Below are 18,018 nucleotides of genomic sequence, written 5' to 3' on the forward strand. Positions count from 1 at the left end.
TCACTGTATAAGAATAAACATATTATGAAAATCTAATTAAAATTGCTTTCGAATCTAGTCGGCAACTAGAGGAAATTTTTCCAAGCCATTTTTTGACCAGTTCCCAAGTTAGTCGATCTATGGCATGGGCAAGTGGGTTTTTTTTCCTGGAAACTCTGGTTTTTCGTCCTGTAAACTCAAGAAAATTGACCATATCTCTTCAACTAAAATTGACTAAATCTCTTCCCCTATGTCCAATATGAGAAAAGAAGCTAAATCTCTTCTCCTATCTTCAATTCCTTAGTATTGCAGTTTGATGTTTCTCTTTCCATTCTGCTCTTAGTTTTCTCTCATTCTGTCCAGTATTTGTTTGGTTATTTGCCATGCAATTGGTCATGTCATAATTGAGATGATGCATTAATTGAAAAGTTTGGCTCTATTTTCTGGTTTTCATTTTTATTGTATAGGAATTTTTTCTGGTTTGCTTTTGAAAAGCTGTCCAAGCCCCAATGAATTCTCCTTTTTATTTCTTCATAAATGCTTGTTTTTTTAATAAATATAAAGGTTCTGTCAAAGTATTTTTATACTTGCTCTATTTTGTTGACTATTGTTATTTGTTCTTCTGTTATCTGGTTACCTTCAATATTTCTCATTATTTTAGTTTTTTCATAGTTCATGTATAAGCCTACTTTATTTGATACTGTATTTAATTCATTCATCATTTCTTCTAGTTTTCTTTTGTTGTTTGCTATTACTATAATATCATCAGCATATCATAAATGATTTAGTTTTTACCATTAATAAGTTTTTTAAAAGAATTAAAGTTGAGCAGTTTTTACAGGTAAACTGTAGACTTGACTATACAAACATTATATGACAAAAAAAAAAAAATGAAATAGTTTGAAAACAAGAACCAAACATTGGAGCCTCAGTAGCAAACTGAAGAAAATGCTAACTGATTCAGCTAGAGAGGCAAGTGGTGAAGTGGACTGCAAGGAGAGAAAATTAAGAACACTGTTGTGGACACAAGAAGTTAAAGAAAAGGTGCTGGAAGAGAAGCATACTAAAGCATTCCTGCAAAATAAGTTAACAGGTGCCATAAAAGAATAGAGAGAAAAATGCAAGGGAGCTAAGCTGTGTAAAAATAGCTAAACAAAAGTAATGAGAAGACTTCAGTAAGAATATAGAAGATAAATATAAGGAAGGAGGCAAAATGTTCTGGAGCTATTGATAAAGCTTAAAAATGGAGGAAAGAGTACTATAAGAGGCATCAAACATTTCTTTGGAGGACTTCAATGAAACAAGCAGTGATAGAAATATTATCAATTCCTGATATGTACCCTCAGGGGTATACAGGATATTATGATAGTAATGATGTAACTTTTTCATGTAGTACTAACTTCATATCAACAATTTTCCTCCAAATTAATCTGTGATCTGTTAAAACTCCAATATAATCAGAGTTTATATTTCTGTCTTCTAAGGCACATCTCAATGTATCAATCCACCTAGACCCCCTGGTCTTCCTCTGCATCATTTTCATGCTATTCTAAAAAAAAAAATTGTTTTGCTAAACTTTCCTCTCCCATTCTGTTTAAGTGACTAAATCTGGGATCAGTCTGCTAATAATTTCATGATATCCTCATTTTTAATATGATGCTACCACTGATGCTCTCAGTTCATTCTCAATCCTTTACTCAAGTAAACTCACTTATTATAAGACACTGTTAATAAAAGCTAAATCAATAGCAACAATTCTAATTTTTAAAAAAGTTGTATCTGTCAAAAAAGATAACATAAATAAAACCCGAAATCTTAGTCACAGGATATTAATAATTTTATGCAATATTTTTATTTGACTAATATTGCATCATCTAGTTCAGTTAACTTTTATAATGCCATGTCACATATGAAAACAATGGACATGCTTGCATATAACTGCAATGAATCTGAATAAGCTGGAAATTTGGGCAAATGAAAATGGCTATCAGTTTAATTACTAAGTGTCAAGTTAAGAACTTTGGTGTCATGAGATATCCAGTGGCATATTATATTAGCAGGATTATGCTACAAGAAACTGATGAGGCTAGGGATCTTGGCATAATGGTGGATAGGAATTTGAAGTTCAAAAGGTCACATAGCAAAAATTGCAAATAAAACTTAGAGGATAATTGCAATGTTGAAATGAACTTTGACATGTAAGGATAAGAAAGTGATTTTGCATCTTTATAAGGCTTTGATAAGATCATATATGGACTATTGTGTGCAGATTTAGTTTCCCAGATGCCAAGGGATAAAGAAGCTGCGGAAAGGGTGCAAAGAAGAATTACAAAGATATCTGGATTATGAAATTTAGATTATGACAACAGATTCCAAATATGTGGATTGAAGACTGTTTAACAGGAGAAAGAGAAATGATATGATAGAGGACTGTTCATTGTTTAGATTATATATGGTCATACAAACATATAATTAAAATGAAATATATACTGATCTTTAATTTACCATTATTTATAAACATCTAATACCAACAAGTTTTGCCGACGGGGGCTGTCCAGCTTCTTCAGGGCTTATAACAGTAAGAGAAAAAAACTCAAAGTAGCTAGTAGAGAGAAAATGGAGTAATACTATCGTACACTTTTCTCTGTACTAGCCACTTTGAGTTTTTTTTCTTATCGTTATAAGCCCTGAAGAAGCCGGACAGCTCCATTGGCAAAACTTGTTGGTATTAGATGTTTATAAATCATGGTGAATTAAAGATCGATATATATTTCATTTTAATTATATGATAGAAGTCTATAAACTTCTGAATGGGAGTTAGAAGGAAGGTGGGGAGAGAACAAACGGGCATTAATGGAAGTTTTTTCACAGTCAAGAAAGGGATAAGAGATAGGTTTTTCTCTTGCAGAGCAGTAAGTAAGTGGAATAGTTTGCCTTCAGAGGGATAGTGAGTACATCTAGTGTGAGTGAAGGTATAACAGCTGGTTTGGATGATGTATAGCCTCCCTTGATCAGTCCTTGACTCCCTGGAGATCTCAGATAATGATATAATTACAAAATAAGGCATGTTTCATAACAGCATTCTTGTACAGCAAGACAGACTATTCATTATCACAACTGAACCTACAGCCAACATGATGTACATACTATAAATGTTTTCTTTACCTAATTTTGCCATTTAAAGGTCCAATTAAAGTGAAAAACTGAAAGTAATATTGAAAACATTACTTTCAATTGTTTCCAATTGTTTTACCAATACTTTCTAGTAAATGAGTCAATAAATAGGCTATGCAGGAAGAATATGGAGTGAGTTTCAGGGATGAAAGGCTAATGCAAGGTGGATGGTCTGCATTGGAATGAATTTCATGTTTGGAGTCTGTAACAATGTTGTTGAATGATGCGATATTGGAGGATCCATATCAGGAAAAATAGAGCTATTAGGAGGAAGTTATTAAGCAAGGCCACAGACATCAATGAAACCAATGAATGTGAAAAGGTGCAAAAAAATGCCTAAGTTAGTACTGATAGAAACAAACCAGAATGGGATAGTTAGTATAAAGTGTTAGGATAGCAATGGGCCTAGAGAACTTTTGTGCTTAAGTAGTTAAGTACACTAATGTCAGGAGCATTTGGAACAAGGGGGAGAAGTTCCAAGCATTGGTTAGTTCTTGGCCAAAGGTTACTGGCATTAGTGAAACATGGTTGTGGTAGTAGATGATATAGTTTGTGAGATAGAATGTGAATGCACAGCATTTTCAAGAAGGATAGAGAGAAGAGAATGGGAGGTATTGTTGACAGTTGATGAACTGCAATCAAATAAAGTAGGATTTCAACTGGAGGTCAGTGAAAACAGTGCATTTGAGTTTATTTGGTGTGAGATAAAGGCCAACAGGACAAAAGATACAGTTGGTCGCTGTTGTAGACAGGGAATGGAAATTCCCTGTAATAGTATGCATCAACAAAGTAACTCAATGAGTGGAGGATAGAGTAATTATTATAGGGACTTCAACTATGAGAACACTGGAAGGAGTACCAGGGGTTTGGGAGTGACAGAACTAGTAACTGACAGAGAATCAGTCCAGAGGCTGAGAGGTACCTGAATATGTGGAATTTTCAGTTAAGAGGGGAATGTAGAATTATAAGACTGGTAAGTATGACAAACTTGTAAGGGTTGGATAGTGCATGGGAGGTGATAAAAGAGTGTTTGAGAGAAGTAATAGCAGACTGCATACTTAGTCAGGAGGATAAATCAAGAGGAAAAGTGGATGAATACTATCATTAAACAGGCGCTACAAAAAACACTTTTGTAGCTCCTGTTTAATGATAGTATTCATCCACTAGTATTCATCTAATTTTTTAGGGTCAAAAAATTACTAGTGGTGCACCAGATAGATGTTCTTCAGTACACTGTACTCCAGGAATCTGATGAAGCCAGGGATTTGGGAGTGTTAGTGAATAGGAAGTTTAGAGGGCATATTGTGACTGGCTCAAACACCTCAGAGTACTTGGTTAAGTAAGAACGCCCTGATAAGCAGATATCAGCAGGCTATTATACCTCTTTACAAGGCCTCAATAAGAACCCATCTTGACTATGTGCACAGATCCAGTCACCTGGGAATGAGGAGAAGATTCAAATGCAGGTGTCCATGATGGTGGCAAGTCTATGAAATGCACCTTATGTGAACAGGCTGACAGATTGTGCATATTGTTGGAAGTTTTTCCACTTGGTTATACCATAAATTAAAGATATCAACCCGGGGCAGAGCTGACTACTACCGGGTGCGTCCCCAGGTGGCGGATCGGGGAACAGCCTTCAGATATGGAGGTTAGCTGCGATATAAGCAGAGCAATCTGGCGAATAAGCAGCCGTGGACCAACAGCGACTGAGCTATCAGGGCGTGGAGGAGCAGAAGCGGTAACTCTGTCTCACTTAAAACCTCACAAAGCCCAATGACAACTCGGTGACATGGCGAGTAGTGCCGCCATTAAATAAGTACCTATTGGGTTTACCGCCCCTGACATTGGGAAGCAGCATTGTCAGTACTGACACAAGGTTGAAGCCAAATGATGACGGAAAAGCTTGTGATCAGAGATTTGCAGATGGCAATATGATTATATTGTGTACGTCTGTAATACTGCGGAGCAGAAAGCAAATGGAGAAACTACTGCTCTACCTTATCTCCAGAACAACCACCATGGCGAGCAAACCCTTACAATTGGCCCCAAGTTCCCGGCGTCCCTTAAATGGGACAGGGGTGCGAAGAATCTCCGGGCTCAAAATGGTGTCCACTTTTAAAATAGCAACTTGGAATGTCAGAACTCTGTATGAAGCTGGCAAATTAAGAAATGCCACAAGAGAAATGAAGAGGCTGGGCATCCGGATTTTGGGAATTTGCGAGACAAGATGGCAAGGATCTGGAAAGTGTCAACAAGATAATATGACAATGTATTACTCTGGGAATGATGAGAATAAACATCGACATGGTGTAGCTGTAATAGTAGATGAAGAAATCAATAAATCAGTAATAAATTGGATTCCATTTTCTGAAAGGATAATGCTGTTACAACTTAAGGGAAACCCCGTTAACATAAATATCATCCAAGCTTATGCACCCACAGCTGACAAAAGTGAAGAAGATGTTGAAGAGTTTTATGAACACCTAAAAGAGATTAAAAACCTAACAAAGAAACATGATATAAACATAGTGATGGGTGACTTCAATGCAAAAGTGGGAAGAGGGGGTGATGGAGAAATTGTTGGCGAACATGGCTTAGGCACCAGAAATGACAGAGGAGATCGCCTAGTCCAATTCTGTCAGGAAGAAGATCTAACAATAGCAAATACCTGGTTTAAACTTCCACCCAGAAGACTGTACACTTGGAAATCACCTCAAGATAACCAACATAATATTGTCAGAAATCAAATTGATTATATACTGATAAATAAAAGATTCCACAGTAGTATAAAGAGTGCAAAGACTTATCCTGGAGCAGATATCTCATCGGACCACAATCCCATAGTTGCAGAAATACGTCTTAGATTAAAATCAGCTAAAAAATCACAAAAGAAGAAAAAGAAAATTGATGTAGAAAAACTGAAAGACCCGAACATAAATAAAAACGCCAAGTCACAGCTTAACCTACGATTACAACAGATTAACATAGAAGAAAATAAAAGTGTGGAATCTCTTTGGAATAGCTTAAAGAATGCCATCGTAACAACAAGTATTGAAGAAGTAGGTTATGTGAATAATATAAAACAACAGGAATGGATGACAGATGAGATTCTCTCTCTTATTGATACAAGAAGAATGTATAAAAACAAAGACCTAGCCAGGTATACAGAAACACATAACATCATCAAGAAAAAAATAAAAGAAGCCAAGGAAAATTGGATGAAAAATTTATGTACTGAAATTGAACTGCTTCAGAAACAACATGATAATTTCAATCTGTATAAGAAAATCAACGAAATTTCCGGAAAACTGAGGAAAAAACAAATAGTGTCTCTAAGAGACAAAAATGGAAAAATAGTTCTAGAAGAAGAGAATAAAGCACAGATTTGGATAAAATATGTAACAGAACTTTTCAATGATACTAGACAGAAGCCTATAAATATAAAAGATAACATTCAAGGACCAGCAATCATGAAATGCGAAATAGAGAATGCTATACAAGCAAGTAAAACAGGAAAAGCCAGTGGACCAGATGGTGTGCAAACAGAATTTTTAAAATTAATCGAACCAGATAACATCAAACTTCTTGAAAAACTATTTAATAAAATATATGAAAGTGATGAATTTCCATCAGATTGGCTCAAATCTACATTTATCACTATCCCAAAGAAACCCAAAGCGAATTCCTGTGGTGATTTCAGACTTATTAGTCTAATGAGCCAAACATTAAAAATATTTTTGAAAGTAATTCAGAATTGCATTTATAGAAAAAGTGAAGAAACTCTAAGTGAAACACAATTCGGCTTTCGGAATGGTTTTGGTACTAGAGAGGCCCTTTTCTGTACCCAAATATTGATACAAAAATGCATAGAAAAACAGAAATCTGTCTTTATGTGTTTCATAGATTTTGAAAAAGCATTCGACAAAGTCAGACACACCAACTTAATAGAAATCCTTCAACAAATAAGGCTAGACGAACAAGACATAAAACTAATAACAAATCTGTATTGGAATCAGTCAGCTACCGTTCAATTAGACAACATTACCACCAGTGATATTAACATCAAAAGAGGAGTGAGACAAGGATGTATGCTCTCACCACTCCTGTTCAACATATATGCAGAGGTAATCTTTAAAAAAGCATTGGAAGAATGTCCAGAGGGAATCACAATAAATGGAAAAATTGTTAACAACCTACGATATGCAGATGACACCGTGCTAATTGCAGATAACATTATGGATCTCCAAAAACTCGTTGACAGAATATACATAGAAAGCCAAAGAATGGGAATAAATATAAACATCAACAAGACAAAATACATGATCATCAGCAAACATCCAGTCTCATCAATGAAACTGACACTCAATGGGAAAAATATTGATCAAGTGTCAAGATATAAATATCTTGGTTGCTGGCATAACGAACGGTGGGATCCAGAAATAGATATAAAGACAAGGATTGAAGTTGCACGGCAGTCCTTCATGAAAATGAGAACACTATTCTGCAATAAAGACCTAAACATGGAAGTCAGATGCCGAATGCTACGTGTGGTCTATTCTGCTCTATGGAGTTGAAACATGGACATTGAAGGCGACAACCATCAAGAAAATCGAAGCCTTTGAGATGTGGCTATACAGAAGAATGCTAAAGATATCATGGACAGAAAAAATTACCAATGAAGATGTCTTAAAATCCATTGGCAAAGCTAAACATCTTTTACAAATAATCAAGAAACGAAAAACATCATATCTTGGACACATCATGAGAAACAGCAAATACCAACTTCTACAAACTATTTTGGTAGGAAGAATTGATGGCAAAGGAACTAGAGGAAGAAAAAGAATATCATGGTTTGACAACATCAAGACGTGGACAGGAAAGAGCAGTGCACAACTGCTCAGATTAACACAAGATCGCAGTTTGTTCGCCAAGATGGTCGCTGACCTTCGATAAAAGATAGCACAATAAGAAGAAGAAAGATATCAAAAAATTATATACTTGGTTTAATCCTTTATCCAAGTGTAAGCAAACAAGTTTGCTCCTGAACTATTTTCAGGACTGGGGCAACTCATATATAGAAGATTATAAAATAAGACATGTCTTATAAGCTTTTTTCTTCCTTCAGGTGCAAACTTGTTTGCTGACACTTGGATAAAGGATTAAACCAAGTATAAAATTTCTTGGAATCTTTAATTTATAGCATAACCTAGCGGAAAAACTTCTAACAGCTATCTCCAAACCAGAGTATTTTAATAATAAAGTGCGACACCTTTTGGCAACTCGTATATGAAAATATGACTTCTGCATTACTTCAACCTTAGCATCACTTCTGGGTCTGGCTCCCACTGATTAGACCTCAATAAAGTGTCACTACCCAGACTGGTCAAAACCGGTCTGGGTATTGACCCTTTCCATAATATATAGAATACTTGCCTTAGTATTCCACAATTATATGCATTATGGAATACTAAGGCAAGTAATGTGAATTATAAGCTTCTATATACGAGCTGCCCCAGTACTGAAAATAGTTTAGGCGCACTCTGTCTTGTATGGTTTTTACAGGATCAATAAGAGGAAATTTTTCAGAACAGGTCTGGTGGTGAAAACTAGAGGCCATTCTTGGAAATTGAGGAAGAATGTGGTTAGCAATGACTACATTTTTGGCTGGGGGGGGGGGGGGGTGAATGAGTGGAATACATTGCCAGAATGTTGTGAGCACCATAACTGAATGAGTTCATAATAAAGTATGATAGATATTGCATGAATATGAGATAGCCTTGGCACAAAGTTTAGGGCCTCACTTAATGAATCATAGATTTCATGGAGTTGCCTGTGTAATAAAAATAATAGTTAAAAAAGTTTCACCATCAAGAAGACTACTTAGTTTTGCAATTAAAGCTATTACATTCATGTATCCATCTGACCATACTAAGATGATTAACATCTCTTGTAACCAAATATGCCAGCTTACTATGCCTAGTAATTGGAGCTGAATGGCAGTATTTGTAAAAATGCAATGAATGTGACAAAACGTTATGAGGTTATCTCACTTCCTCTGGCATAATTTATTTATTTTTTTTTTATCAAATGCACATAAAAATAACATTTTAAAAAAATAAACTAAAAACATATTTTAACATTCATACCTAGCATTTGCAGCAATACTGCTCTCAAGTGAATCTGAATCTTTTGGCAATCCTTTAATTGCATGAATTTCTTGTATCATTTGTCTGTAAATAAAATATAAAACAAGACATTTCTTGACACAGCTTTATAACACAAAATACCTAACACTTGTTAATAGTGATTGTATCTTGCATCATTTTACACAGCAGTCTAATTAAAAAAAAAAATTGCTTAAAATTTAACAGATCAACCATAACCACCGATCATACTGCAGCTGGTAGAGAATAATATAATCCCAAACAATAGAATACAAAAACAGAAGGGAAAAAAAAAAAAAAAAAAAAACTTTCTGTTCATGTACTTTCATTTTAAATTATCAACAATTCATTTACCAAAGAAAAAAATTCTTTAATATAATATTTCACTTTTTTTATGGTATGTCAGAAGCTCCATCATAAATCAAATTTGTGATACATATCATTTCAAAGGATGTGTGATCAAGTTTACATTATGAAATTTCGTATGAACAATTTTCCTGCAGATTAGTCTTATTTCTCAGGACTCCAATACTGCCAGATCTTACATTTTAGTTTTCTAATGCACTTTAACTGTGTAGCTACCTAGAGCTTGGTTGTCTTCTTGGTAATGTGTTTGCTAACCATTCCCTCTCCCATTCTGTTTAAGTACCATACCACTGTAGATTATCTTCTTATCACACACGTATTCTTGAACAGTAACAATGTCAAGCTCATTCCTTCCTGTTATCTTCATTTTTAATACTGATGTCATCTGTTCACTCCCTAATTTTTCTCAAAACTCATATCCAGTCTTTGATCAAGTTGTTACTTCTAACCCAACACTGAAATCTACAGATGAAAACTAGTTTAAATGCTGTTAAGTTTAATGCTTCAATAATTTCTCTTATTCCACATGAATTTATTCAACTGGCTCTCCATATACTTATTCTACTGTTTACTTTCATATTTAATTCGACATCTTCACTAAAAATTATATAGAAGCAGCAAACAAAAAATTTTACTTTTGTATAGATTCTACAGTTGCCTAAAGCCATAGTCTGGTGCTGTTGTCATTGCCATTTCTGTCCTTTTGCAGAACCATTTCTTTGAGCTGCCCCTAAACACCTTCCCAAACAGGTAGCAGGACCATTTTTGGAGTTTCCTCTAGCAGAGTGCTGAGGAATTGGTGTCTAAGGGAGACTGTAACATATTTTTTGAATGGGTCCCTCTGCCTAAAACCCAAATGCATCCCTTGGTAACCCACAAGACGGATGATGTGGTATGACCATTATATGATGACCTGATCATGTTACAGTGTTTGGTAGTGCCCTATTAGCACTACCGCCTTGGTTCAGGGCTGCTCAGGTTTCCCTTCATTGCAGTTAGCTTACATATCTGCAAGCCTTTCTGTTATCCACCACCCGCAGACCCACCCAGATAGACTATATCCAAAACCTTGGGTGGACATGTCGGAGTCCCACCAGAACACCTGAGCTTGGTGGCGGAGGATTGTGACCACTGGAAGTCCTCTCTTGAAGTTGCTGCCCCCACAACCCAATTAGGAAAGGTGGGCCTTGAAGATGGATGGATTCTACAGTGAAAAGGCAGTTGATGTTTTCTATGTTCTTGCATATTTCTGCAGCTTTCCTTTGTCATTTTATTACTGATTTTCATGCCAAATTTATTGTATACTTATCCAGCTTAGTTAAAGAATCCAAAAGACACATACTGGATTTATTTCTGAATATAACATCTGCATAAAGTAAGGAATTAGGTTGAATATCTCCAATTTTATTTATAAATGCCATTTTCTTTCATTATGGTACTTCATATATATATATATATATATATATATATATATATATATATATATATATATATATGTGTGTGTGTGTGTGTGTGTGTGTGTGTGAATAACAGTGGAAATAGTATACATCTCTATCTTGCATCCAATTTTACATCAAGCCACTGTCCTATATACCTCTTTCAATTCTTACTGCTGACTTGTAACTTAATTACAGACTATGTATTTTGATGTATGTCTCATTTACAAATATAACTGTAGCATTTCTCTTGGTCCTTCATTGGATACTTTTCCAGACCAGCAAAACTCATAGATCCTTGTTATTCTCATAATTTCTCAACTATTTATCTTAAAGTGAAAATATTATCCTGACAAATTCTTATCTGGTCTGAACACTAGCTTGTTCTCTAAGTTTCTCATCCACAATTTTTCTAGGTCTCTTTTCAATTATGCTTTCAGAAATCTTATATAGAACAAACAGCAGAATTTCTCCACAATTCTCATGTTAGTTTCACACATAGGATCTACAAGAGCTCTACTCTAATTAATTCACAAGTAAATTCTGAATTATATAGTGTAATCAATCAATGCAAAACTTTCACCTCCATATTTCATATCTAACATTATCCAGCTATCGTTCTATAATTCAGGGGTTTATGATAGTTATTCTACCTCAAGTATCGACTCTCTCTCTCTCTCTCCCCTCCCTTGACTGCATGCATCTTAATATTTTCTACTACTGTTCTGTGACTGCTTCTGTCTGTCTCTCACTTAATATTCTTTTCGAACTGCTTACTCCAGACATCCAGAATATCTATGCTCAGTTTTTATGTCCTCTATCACTTACAATTCATTTTACAGTATTCATTCCTTCATTACTAAGCTTTTTTCAATAGCTTCCAGAATATTGTTAGCATGACATTTACCTTTTATACTCTTGCAAAACCCTTCCTATGACTTTTGTTTAGCAACTTTTATTAACTTCCTTTTTTATCTGCATTTCTGATGGAATCTGCTGACTTACTTTATAGGTACTTTCAGTTAGATCTAAAAATTAAAACTCTTATCTTATTTTTATCTTGTATGTGATTTTAAAAAACAAAATTAATGGATTGACTTCGAGTTTTCTGTAAATAAGTTCCCAAATGAAATATTCTATATGCTAAGCATTTTAGTAGTACATACATGATTTGGCTATGCCCAAATGAATCTCATTACACATTACAATCAAGCGGATTGTGAATTCTCTCTCTCTCTCTCTCTCTCTCTCTCTCTCTATATATATATATATATATATATATACACACACACACACACAAAAGAACCCACTCATGCGTAATCTGTTCACTTTGGGTCATAAACATACACAATATTCACAGCTATAAATTATGTACATTATGTAGTTCATTTCATTCTACTGTATTTTATTTCAACACTCGCATGTAAACACACACACCAAATATATTCACATCAACCACATCAAGTTACCATTGAACATTAATAAAACAATAACTCATCCCTTCTGGATACTTCAGCAAAATGTACCTCTACAGGTAACATTTAATTTTCTGTCATTTGGAAATCTTTCTTTTATTGGCAGAAACATTCATCCATCTTCACATTAAAACTCTTATGTCCAGCTTGCTCTCTGTTATATTGAATTCTTTCTATTGGAAGAACTAAGTAAAATAAATTTTGCTATAATGATTGCAAATGAATATAGCCTAGGCTTCTTTTCAAAGAATCCCAGATAAATATATTCCCTCAAGTAGAATGCAATCAGATGTTAAGAGTTGCTACACTCTTAAGGTAGATCAAAATGAACAGCATGACTTCTTCACAAGTTTAATCTATCATCAATCTCTATTTGTTCCCTGGGTGGAACAAATAGGACTGGCAATATAATATTTTTACATTACAACAAATACGAATTGCCTTTGAACTATTTTGGAAAATGTCTTCATTTCTACCTTCTCCTATCCTGGCACTAGTCGCAAAGTAGGTATAATTATATTCGGATACTCGAACTCAAGTAGATTTAAATTTGACCATTTCTTCCTGAAAACATGGAACTTTGTCGCTGTCTGAATCTCAATTGTTATCAATACTTCTGAACTTGGATACTTATGATTAACTGTCTATAATTTTTCAACAACATATATAACATGTATTTAACTAAACATAACTGTTAATGTGATAACTAACACTGGGTTTAATAGATTGTAATACAGACAGTTAAACCTACTAGTTTTGCCACATATGCTAGTGGCTTCTTCAGGGCTAGGAAGAACATAAAAATAAACTATAAGCAGTGCATGTGAACTATTACATAACAAAAAACTGAACACTTAAATTCATTTAAGAAACATTATACAAAAGTATATAAAAAAAAACATGAAGCATGGAAGCTGCCATGGATCAGTCATTGTTCAGCAGTTATGCATGATAGTTGGCAGAAAAGTTAGCTTTACATGATGAAAGATCTAATAAGTGACTTCCAAATATCATATAAAATCATTCCTTGGTTTCTGTTGAGAGTGCCTTCACAGTTGGAAGAATGATAGGACAATGCAACCTTCCACTGAAACGATATGAGTTTGAATTTCAATTTTTTTCAGGTGGAGGGAAGTTAGATAATCTCATACAGAGGTGACAGGGCTATTTATCCCAGAAACTTGGGTTTTTCGTTCCAAATTCAAGGGGTGAACACACACACACACACACACACAACAGAAATTCTGTAGTAGTAGTAATAATAATAATAGTGTAAATAGTGGCACAGTATGCAGATGGAGGATTAAATAGTGTAGACAGTGGGTTGCATGGTATGAAGCAGCCTCCTTGATGAGTCTTTTGACTAGAGGCATCCCATTCCATCTTCCCTTTTCATATTAGGCTCAATGGCTTGTCATGGCCAAGTAACTGGGCTTCTCAGAAACCTACTTAATGCAGGTTTCTGAGGATTAGGGCAGTTAATTGTATCTTCATTGTCAGCTGAATTATGAATATGTGTTCTTCTAGTTAGTTTGTCTGTTTTGCTGGATTAAACACCTGGGTTTCTGTAAGAAAAACCCTGTCATCTCTGTATAAGACCAATTAACTAACCTTCACTAAAGCCCTATAAAAAGGTTCTTCACATCCTATATGGAATTTGAACTTGGGTCAACCAAAGAACCCTGTCAATACTGACTGAGCTATAAAGACTCTTGGGGGTGTCATAATAATAAATTTATCACTTTAAGAGTGGTAAGTTTATTATTATTTACCATTAATCTAGTAACTGGTATGACAAATTTAGTATTAAAATTGTCAATAATATAACTAACACATTAACTGCATTATACAGGTAACACATTTAGAAATACAATTTTCAGAAAATAGCAAATTGTACATGGCAGTAACAGCAATTAACAAACATTTAATACAGCATTCATTAAAAGGCAATTCTCCAATATTCCACAAGTCATAAAAGAAGGAAATTCATGCAAAATGAAAAGAGAATTTCACCAAAACACTGAGACCTAAAAATCACTTCACCATTATTTAAATCACACAAATTAGTTTTAATTAAAATTTTTTTTATTTAAATCACACTATACTTAGTTATTTAAACAAAAATACTGAATTGTTAATGATAGAGTGTAACAGTCCTCTCAATGTATGCATTGGGTTTTCACTCATACTTGAACTCATACTCAAACCAAAAGAAGAAAGGGATCAAAATATACAATTAGATTAGTTTGTTGCTGGTAAATGAAGAGCTTTTAAGAACTTCCCTGAATTATTTAGAATTGATTATTTTGTCTAAAAAAAGCAGAAATGTAAATACAAGTAATTATTCATTTTACACTTATTTTTACAACAGACTTAAATGTCTAATTAATTACAACCATTTTAGTTTTTTAATTACTTCATATTAACTGTACTTCATACTTATTTGTTCAGAGTAGCAGACATGTAGTCATCACTGCTGACCAAAAGCAGTGCCAATGAGTTGCTTTGGTATACAGTAACCCATGATTTAAGAGCTCTGTACCCTTAAAAAGCAGAAATACTGGAACTCTTAATGATTTGCTCTGGTTTCAAATACTTTTAGCCCTTCCAGTAATCAAATTAGGCAATGCAATTCTTTTATTACCTAGTGACATCTAATACCAAGGATACTTGGCCTTTCTTTTAAGATGTGTAGCACCCGCACCCAACTCCAGTGCTCGTGTTAGCCCATTCCAACTCTATGGTTTAATATCTGTTGGATAGAAGATTTCTAGCACACACAGAAGAACAACAGGATAATACACCTTTTGAATGGGAAAAACCCAAATTCAATTCTCATCACGATGAGAAGGATTTATGGTAACTACAACTAAAGGTGAGTTGGCTAATCTTATTTTGCACACAATTAAACCACTAGAGAATAGATGCAATTAACTGACAAAAAAAAATTATATTAAATGGATAAGAATCCTATATTTTTATATAGCCAGTAAGTGAAACTCAAGATCGATAACTACGATCTATGAGTTTCAATGCCGAAAAACTATCGGCGAAGGCAATTCGAAGCAAAGGTGGAGCAAGCTCCCTCACTATTCTTGATATTCTCTCATAATGTAAGACACAGCTCCTAGGAGATGTAATACTGTCATTACATTATGAGGGGAGGTCACTACCCAGACCGGTTTCAACCCTTTTTGAGGTCTCATCAGTGAGTAGGTAGACCTAGAAAATATCAAAACTTAGTGAAAAGAACTTACATACCTTCACTATACGAATGCCATAAAGGTGTGCTTGTATTATGTAATTAGAATAAAAAGCCAAAAGGCTAGTTTTCTGGCAATTGAATAGATATAATCGAATTGCCTTCGCCGATAGTTTTTCGGCATTGAAACTCATAGATCGTAGTTATCAATCTTGAGTTTCACTTACTGGCTATATAAAAATATAGGATTCTTATCCATTTAATATCTATTCAATTGCCAGAAAACTAGCCTTTTGGCTTTTTATTCTAATTACATAATACAAGCACACCTTTATGGCATTCGTATAGTGAAGGTATGTAAGTTCTTTTCACTAAGTTTTGATATTTTCTAGGTCTACCTACTCACTGATGAGACCTCAAAAAGGGTTGAAACTGGTCTGGGTAGTGACCTCCCCTCATAATGTAATGACAGTATTACATCTCCTAGGAGCTGTGTCTTACATTATGAGAGAATATCAAGAATAGTGAGGGATCTTGCTCCACCTTTGCTTCGAATTGCCTTCGCCGATAGTTTTTCGGCATTGAAACTCATAGATCGTAGTTATCGATCTTGAGTTTCACTTACTGGCTATATAAAAATATAGGATTCTTATCCATTTAATATCTATTCAATTGCCAGAAAACTAGCCTTTTGGCTTTTTATTCTAATTACAAAAAAAAATTATCTTAATGGGCCATGGATGACAATGGTAGATTATGTGGTATAGACAGTGTAGTGGTGAATACCCTCTCACGATGGATCCTGGGACTTCATGGACTTGTCACACAATAAATCCAAAGGCTACTAACAAATCTGCCAATGAAGGTGTATGCAGAGGGCTGATAACTGCAAACCAATCAGGCTTCAGTGAAATTTAGTATGCATCATACACACCCAACTGCCCCAAAACTTATTGTACCAATATCAGATTCATTGGCTTAGACTTACAAGGTTTAGCCAAGTTGGGCATCACAAATTAGCATTCTTTCTTTCTCGACTACCTCAAGAATAAATTTTATGGGCCCATTTCATAAGTCTATGCATTTTACATTATGCCACTTACATAGGTACATAACCATCCCATCAACAATCATACCAGTCCTAAAAACATAATATTGCATCGTAATGTTAGTAAATAAGACACAAACACTATACACCTATTGCTATTAAAGCCTAACTAAATCCTCAGCGCCTTGCTAGTTAATGACCCCCTACTTCCCAAAAGCCAATGAACAGATCAATCCATGTACTTATCCACCTTCTTTCCGTAACTCAGCAACTCCCCATATAATATTCCATGCAGCCCTGAGAAATTAGAAACTTCTTTACATCATATTCCAACTACAAACAGCAAACTCACTTCACTCCTGATCACTTCACATCTACATATATCCTCCCTCATGGAAGGGTTACAGAATCTTAGGCTAGCTAGATGGAAAAAGCATCAGAGGAACAAGAAATACTTGCAGTATTATTACTATGGTGATTCTCTGCATTGCAGATTATGTAAAACTTCTTATGCCAAAGAATAGTGCTTCCTAAACTTTACATAGCTAAAAATAATTTTTTTCTTTTAAAGCAAAATATTTTGCAGCTTAGCATCTATCCTGAATTAAATAATGGTACCAGTAAAAATACTGATACTTTTACTGGTATTCTGTCAGATAGCACACTATTAAACTTGAATAAATAATAGTTACATTTGTTATTTAATAGCTTATTTTCTCTATCAAATGTGCCATATTTGATTATTTTTTTTATTATTAAATAATTTCTTAGGACTTAATTCTTTTGCAAGGATCAGTATTGGTCTATGGACTAATTTGGGAAATACTACTATCATCATCAAATTCCTGATGTGTACCCTCAGGGGGAGGGCATACAGGATAAATATGATAACACTACATGACAAAGCTACACCATTAATAACTTTCAATCAACAAATTTCCTTCAAATTAATCTTATCTGTTGAGACTCCAATATTATCAGATCCTATATTTTTTTAATGCACTTTTTACTGCATCAATCCATCTACATCTTGGTCTTCCTCTGAGTCTTTTTCCTGCCAACCTGGCAGAGAACACTTGTTTTGCTAATCTTTCCTCTCCTATTCTGTTTAAGTGACCATACTACCCGAGATTAGTTCTGTTAACACATTCATGGATGCTACCAATGTCAA

General features: G+C 34.6%; 1 protein-coding gene across 6 annotated transcripts in view; it reads right to left on the reverse strand.

Annotated features, from left to right (window-relative positions):
• LOC150095701 (uncharacterized) overlaps positions 1 to 18,018 on the reverse strand; it is a 336,276-nt gene that overhangs the window by 199,485 nt on the left and 118,773 nt on the right. For all 6 annotated transcript variants that reach the window (XM_090409978.1, XM_090409975.1, XM_090409976.1 and 3 more), the window contains one exon: positions 9,303 to 9,386. In XM_090409978.1, coding sequence (XP_090266104.1) covers positions 9,303 to 9,386 — 84 coding nt within the window. The remainder of the gene's footprint in view (positions 1 to 9,302; positions 9,387 to 18,018) is intronic.

Source organism: Typopeltis vanoorti, chromosome 20 (assembly GCF_054136105.1).
Source record: "Typopeltis vanoorti isolate ZY-2024b chromosome 20, IOZ_Tvanoo_1.0, whole genome shotgun sequence".
In the NCBI taxonomy this organism is placed as follows: domain Eukaryota; kingdom Metazoa; phylum Arthropoda; class Arachnida; order Uropygi; family Thelyphonidae; genus Typopeltis; species Typopeltis vanoorti.